This window comes from Poecilia latipinna, unplaced genomic scaffold (assembly GCF_001443285.1).
Source record: "Poecilia latipinna isolate Pla-1442-1.1 unplaced genomic scaffold, P_latipinna-1.0 Scaffold1383, whole genome shotgun sequence".
In the NCBI taxonomy this organism is placed as follows: Eukaryota; Metazoa; Chordata; class Actinopteri; order Cyprinodontiformes; family Poeciliidae; genus Poecilia; species Poecilia latipinna.
The window spans coordinates 41229-47838 of NW_015113999.1; the positions used below are offsets into that span (position 1 = coordinate 41229).

General features: G+C 38.2%; 1 protein-coding gene across 2 annotated transcripts in view; it reads left to right on the forward strand.

Moving 5' to 3' along the window:
• The first annotated feature begins 870 nt into the window (after window positions 1-870).
• The window catches only part of LOC106962186 (beta-galactoside alpha-2,6-sialyltransferase 2), a 58391-nt gene continuing 52651 nt past the window's right edge, over window positions 871-6610 (forward strand). Inside the window, exon 1 of one of the 2 annotated variants that reach the window (XM_015056424.1) lies at window positions 871-1053. In XM_015056424.1, coding sequence (XP_014911910.1) covers window positions 969-1053 — 85 coding nt within the window. In that variant the 5' untranslated portion in view covers window positions 871-968. The remainder of the gene's footprint in view (window positions 1054-6610) is intronic. The other variant, XM_015056426.1, reaches the window with a different exon arrangement.

Sequence of the window (6610 nt, forward strand, 5' to 3'; positions counted from 1 at the left end):
ATCTGCTTTAATTGATCATTGTATCACTGTGCTTAACTGAACAAACTGCTCTGACCAAAGCCCCAAAGGAGACCGACTGTCTATTGACAAGACGAAGATGAGAGACACCATTATGCATGTGAGCAGCAAGCAGCTATGAGAACAACCTCGGCTTCCTAAACACCTCGGCTGAGACACACACTGATATCCTCAATGCTCATTGTTCAGTAATTCATATTAAATAAATTTTACAGAAATACTTATGATGCATACTTCACAATACAAGGACATGCTGTCAAATAGACCCAACAAGTGAAATCAGTAGTTTATAAAGCTTCAGCTTGCTTGTGCAACTTTGACTGTACCACTTTTTTCTTCCACCTAACTTTCATTGCCGTTGCTTGGATTTCAGTCATGACGCTTTGTTGCCTTGTGGTTGGCGATGTTAAATGTTTGCCTTCCCATGGAAGTGTACACAGCATGATATAATACAGACTATTCACATTTTCAGAACTGACTTTTGAGCTATAAGTGAAAATCATTAAAATGATTAACAGAAAATGATCACACGTAAAATTTAATCACGGAAATAAATAATGTCCCAGGATATTGAGGTCCAAATTAAATTTGCACAACAAATTATTTATGTTTTAATGTAACATATATATATATATATCAGCTTCCACCAATTTTTATTTATTTATTTATTTTTTTTGCATTTGCAGGCTGACAGATATTTTACTGACCGTCCTTTTTTTTTCCGTTTTCCTTCCTTCCTTTCCCTCCCGTTCAAGCCGTCTCGGTGCTTGGCAGGAAACAAAAATGTCTCTCTCTGACTCCGCCTCTTTAAGAAAAAATCGGATGTGGATGCGAGAGAGAGAAAAAGGGCAGCAACAATGTGACAGACAACACAGCCGCTCGGCTCAGAGTTGTAGTGGATATCGGCTCAGTGAACGGAGGGAGGGCAGAGGCGAGCCAAGCCGAGCCGCATGCTCGCTGTGCAACAAGGCGTACGGGAGCGGAATAATGAAGCGGCGGCCAGCAGCATCCAGACAGCAGCGAGGCGGCGTTTAGGTGAGGCTTTGTTCGCTCTCCTTTTGGTTTCCGTGCAGATTTGCATGCTTTCTTTCTTTTTTTTTTTTTTTCTTTGGTGCTCCGAAGCGCTTTGTTTCGCGACACGGAACAACATCCAGAGATGATGTGCATGCTCGATGTTCAGCTGGTAACAAATAAAACCCACCACTGGAGGCTTTTTGCCTCCCTTTACTTCACTGGATCTCCTTATTCAGAGCCAGAGCGGTTGATTTTAGCGCGTTTGGCTCATTGAGACAAACGGTTTAATCAAAGCAGGACAGTTCACTGTTTTCCAGTTAGTGGCTGCCGCTGCTCTGAACGACGACAATGAATCATTATGGGGTTTTTTCTGCTGGAGAAAGTGACTTCATTCATAGCCCATAGTGAAATCAGGCCTGCCTGAATACTTCTGTGGAACTTGAGGAGAAGCTGATTGTTGTCCCCTTGATGCAGCATGACGGACCCCAGTTGCAATGTTGTCAGAACTGTGCAACGACAAAAAAATAAAAAAAAATTGTGCAGTCTCATCTTATTTGTGTTCGTTCGGACTGTGAGCTGCATGGGCAGGTTGTTTACGCGCGTTTTCTTCCATTTCACTAGGAACAAAAACAGGGAAGTGGTTATTTACTTTGCTTAAAAAAACATTACACTGAAATGCCAGACTATTGTTGTGTTCTTGACTAAAATGAGAGAGGAGCATCAGTTTAAATCTTAATATTTTTTTTTCTAAAAAGGGACACCCTGCACTACTTCCACCTGTCCTATCAAAGTTGATCAGTGACATCACAGCCCCTTACATGGTGTAGCTGATTGTTTTCAACTTTAGACTCACAATATGATTTTAGAAAAGTGCAACAAAAAGCATTCTTACTTACTTACCCCATTGCCTAAACTCACCATGGATTTTAACATTTAATTCTATTTTATCTTACTGATTGTTGTTGATGTATACATTTGCCTTTTTGGAGAATCACCTATTGGCAGATTTTTCAGTGGAATGCAATTCCAAATTTTCTCATACAGCTTTTCTAAAATATTCCAATGGAAATGTGGTGTGGGAAACCAAAAATAATTATGAGCTGACATTTACAATGCAGCCAATCTAGGAGCGCCATTCGTTTTTCTTGGCTCTGGTTGGCTTTAACCCAAAGAGCAGCGATGGGGAAGACCGTAGATGTTAGTCGGCCTAGTAGAAAAAAAATTGTCACAATAACAAATTTTGCCAGATGCTAAATTGTCCCAGTATTTTGGTAATATTGTTCTATTGAGGCAATGTAATGATAATGGGATAATAATAGTTCATTCTCTCAAAGACTAATAAACTTTAATTTTAAAAGGAACACTTTAAACTTTTTAAATGTACAAAATAAAACACAACTGTCCAAAATAATAAACAAGATGGAAATAAAAACCATTTACGAACCATAAATGAAATGGATTATGATGTCTCTGCGAGCAAAATTGTCCTTCCAAAAAATAATCATCAGAATGAAAATTAGCGAGCTCATCTTAATTTATCACGCGATTAAATGCTTAATTGCTTATTGCGGCAAGCTTAGTTGCTAGCTGCTGTGATAGTGCCAGGGCGGTTTCTCCTGTGTGTATTAAAGTGTGTTGAGGTATATTTGGTGTTTGAACCATTAAAATGTGTAGCTGTAAGCGCGCAAAGACCTCTGTCCGATGTGTGGACCGGTCAACTCTTCACTTCTTGCCCATTGATTGTAAACACCAGCCACCTGTAACTCTGCTACCAGACAAAAAACATGAAAAAACTCACTGTATCGTTGTCAGCACTGTTGTCTAGTGCTGAGAAACAGACTTGTGAGACGATGTCTTCCTCTGTAATATTCACTATTGAAATGGATTAATTCTCATAATTACTGCTAATTTTCTGCATTATGGGGTAATTTCCTCAATTCTGTGGGTTGACATGTGAAATGTCTTTGTGTAACTGATTGTGGTCGGGACGCCTTCAGTTTAGAAACTCAGCCCAGGATCTTTTAGGAAACCCTGCTGATCAGAATGGGGCTGTTAGAATATGAAGTGCAAAACCATAAACTTCTTGCACTTCAAATCGATTTTTTATGCTTTTACACATTACTTTTGCATTAATCGATGGTCATATTCATGCCCCCCCTGACTTTCCATATTAAGGCGATCTGCACTGCAAATACTCATACGCACATCACCCAACTTCAAACATACCAAAATATCCATTTTACGCCTGGCATAGAACTATAATTATTCCTGGTGGCTGTCTGGGATCTGTTTGTCTCTGCAGCTGGATACTTATTGTCTGAAATGAGATGCTCTCCCTCTGTGTGTGCAAATCGAAGACAGCAGAGTACAGGTGTGCAGGAGAGCTGTTCTCTGGGTACACACCAACAACAATGGAGCTTTATCCTGCAGCGCCAAACTGCATTAAAGGAAACACCCTATTCTCATGTTTCTTTCTTTTTTTTTTTTTTTTCTTGGTGCATGCTCGTCTCTGTTTATTCACGATTAAAACAATCCCTTTAACTAATTTTTGGTCTTAGTTTCAGAGGTTTGTGTTGCGCACTGCGAGGAGAGAAGATTATTTTGCTTTGAGAGCGGCAGAAAAGAGAGACGTTTGACAACTTTCATGTGCGCAGTGTTTTAGAGTAGACGGCGAAAAAGAGAGTTTCGTCTAAGACTAACAGCTAAAAATATTCCTGTAAGCAGAACGGATGCCTTTTCTTCTTGTTTGAAAGGCTGGAGCAGAGCTCATCAAGGTTGTGTATTTTACAGAGTTTCCATAAATCAACAAGCTACACAAAGAACATTCCACATTTATCAGGCCCTGCTAAAAGCACTAAAATAAATTAGTCTTTAATCGCTAAGGTGTAATCTCACACTGAAAATATATTTGAAAAAAGTCTAAAAATCTGACCTTTGACGTTAAACAATTTGTGAAAAAAAAAAAAATCACAATTCGTTTTAAAATGACTAACTGGAGTTTTTGTTTTTGTATTTTGTAGTTTGTTATTCAAAGTGTCTTGAAATCTTTTTATTTGGAAAATTGTTTTTAATTTTGTACAATTCCTTTCATTTTCACTCACTTATCTTATCTGCTCTTGCAAATGCGAGAGATAAGAGGAAAGGCGAATTAAGCAAGGAAGGTGCGTGTTGACCTTTTTATAAGTCAGAAAATGGCTGCAGCAAAACAGCTACAGCTTGCACATTACCGCAATCAGGGCAATAGCTAAAAAGTTTAACACAAAAACAACTGGACATGAGTCACCATACACTCCGAGGAGGTCAAAAAATCTCCTCAGTGTTTCATGTTAAATTATTTAAAATTATTAAAAAGGGAATTCATTTAAAGCATCTGAAACATTTTTATCAGAGCATCAATAAATGGTGGTGAAAATGTCAGCCTGAGCAGAAAGTTTTATCGCGTTGGATCCTTCATGAGTGCTTACTTCAGTTTCCCTGTTCACTCTTGACTGTAATTTTGAATGTACATAGACACGGACATGGATTTAAAGTTGTTTTCCAAAATCCCCGCATCTACGTCAAGTATTAATAAACTTGCGGCCGTGTGACTTGTGACAAATGCTGATACATCTGTCATTGGGTTAATCTTTGCAGGTTGAGATTTGTTGCTCCACCTGCTTCACAACAATAAGGAATCTAAAACCGGCAGCTGATGAAATGCATGATCCCTCTGAGTGATAATGACCCAGTAATAGGGCCACTCCTCTCATTAGCATCAGATGAGATGAACTGATTCATGCAGAAGAGTGAGTGAGGAAGAGGTTATTTTTTCTTTCTTTTCTGAAGTTAAATTTCTTCTGGGTTTGATGGTGTCCCCTCTCCAGACAATCCTCCCCCCGCCACAACCAGAACAAATCCAAGTTAGTAATTAGTTTACACCTACAAACTGCGAGGTGGACTTCTTGAAAACTGTAGAGAAAAATAGCAGTGGTAGAAATCAACAGTCAGTGTTGTACTTCTCCTGTGTCAGACACTGTGTATATTTTTCCACATTTGATTTTACTATATCATCAATAAATGCTGTATTCACATTTTAAAACTTGACTGAAAAAAAAATAAGTTTTTTGACCTCATCAGCAAATTTACCGTCTAAAGATTTCAGCCTTAATTTTTAAGATGATTTTAGCTGATTTTAAGGCAGCAGAACTGAGTCACCTGTGCTCTTTCACAAGCACCAAAATATCTACATTTAAGTCATCATTTTAAGCATTTGTGTAGGGACGTGCTATTATTTCCTCAGCAGAAAATACAACTGTTTAATCATAGTCTCTGAATTAGTTTTTTTTTTTGTTTTGTTTTATAGTACCGTCACGAGAGTGTGATATTTCTGCACAAGGTTATGATTCTGTCAGAATCTCATAAAGGCTTGTTCCTAGTGGGAATAAAGGGAATCTGAAAATGATTTTACTCCTGAAGGTTTTGTTGGCCTTTACAGCAGCAAGGCCACCATTTGTCAAAGCTTGATAAACTTTTCTTCACCGTATGCTCTCTGTTTTGCTCCTTTATTATTTTGTGACGAAAAGTTCCACGAGTGACTCCGTGTTATTATTATTCTTATCTTTATTTCTTTTTCTTTAAGAATAAATTCCATCAGACTTGAATAATAAGGACAGCATATTCTATATTACGACTACTGTGCTGGACAATCTGTTAATGTGGCACCAAGCCATTCATCCTGTTGTGTAAATACAACAAGGAATATTGCTCTTGCAGTTCCATAATGAAAAGCTCATTGTGACATCATGCCCACACATTCGGTAGCCATTAGATTAATCTAAATCGGTGCATGTCAGAGGGAAAAAGGCTTGTTTTTGAGCTTTTTGTCTGTTCAGCAGCAATAACACCATTCGTTTATTAAATTTCACACTCTGCGAGATCCTCCGGATTAAATTTGGGTCTTTGGTTTGTGTCAGTCTGAGATATTCTTAAATTGGTTTATGTAAAAATCAGTGTCAGAGAACCATCTTCTTCCATTCTGTAATTTGTTTGGGAAGTAAAGCATCGCGATAAAATACCAGAACGAATTTGGTTTGTTTTAATCCAAACAAAACATGACATCAAACGATCATTTAATCACACGAGCGTGGCTTCTGTTGTCAGCATCTTCTCTTTCTTTTTGTTTTCTTTCGCAATTAAAATCCTTCATGTACTTTTCTAAATTATGGAGCAATACATCTTTAAATCAAACAATCACATTTTATTTGTATAGCAAATTGCAGGCATTTCAAAGTGCTTCACATCATAAAAACACAAAGTCATGCAACACAGAATCAACAATCAAAACATTACATTAAGTCAAGTGCCATCTTTAAATCCTTTATTGATTATGTTTCAAAAGCAACTCTTAACAGGTGGGTTTTTAGTCTGGATTTGAAGGCACTCAGGGTTTCAGCAGTTTTGCAGTTTTCTGGAAGCTTGTTCCAGATTTGTGGTGCATAGAAGCTGAATGCTGCTACTCCATGTTTGGTTCTGGTTCTGGGGATGCAGAGCAGAACCAGAGGAGGAAGACGGGTGTAAGGATAATATCTGGAGCCCGCTC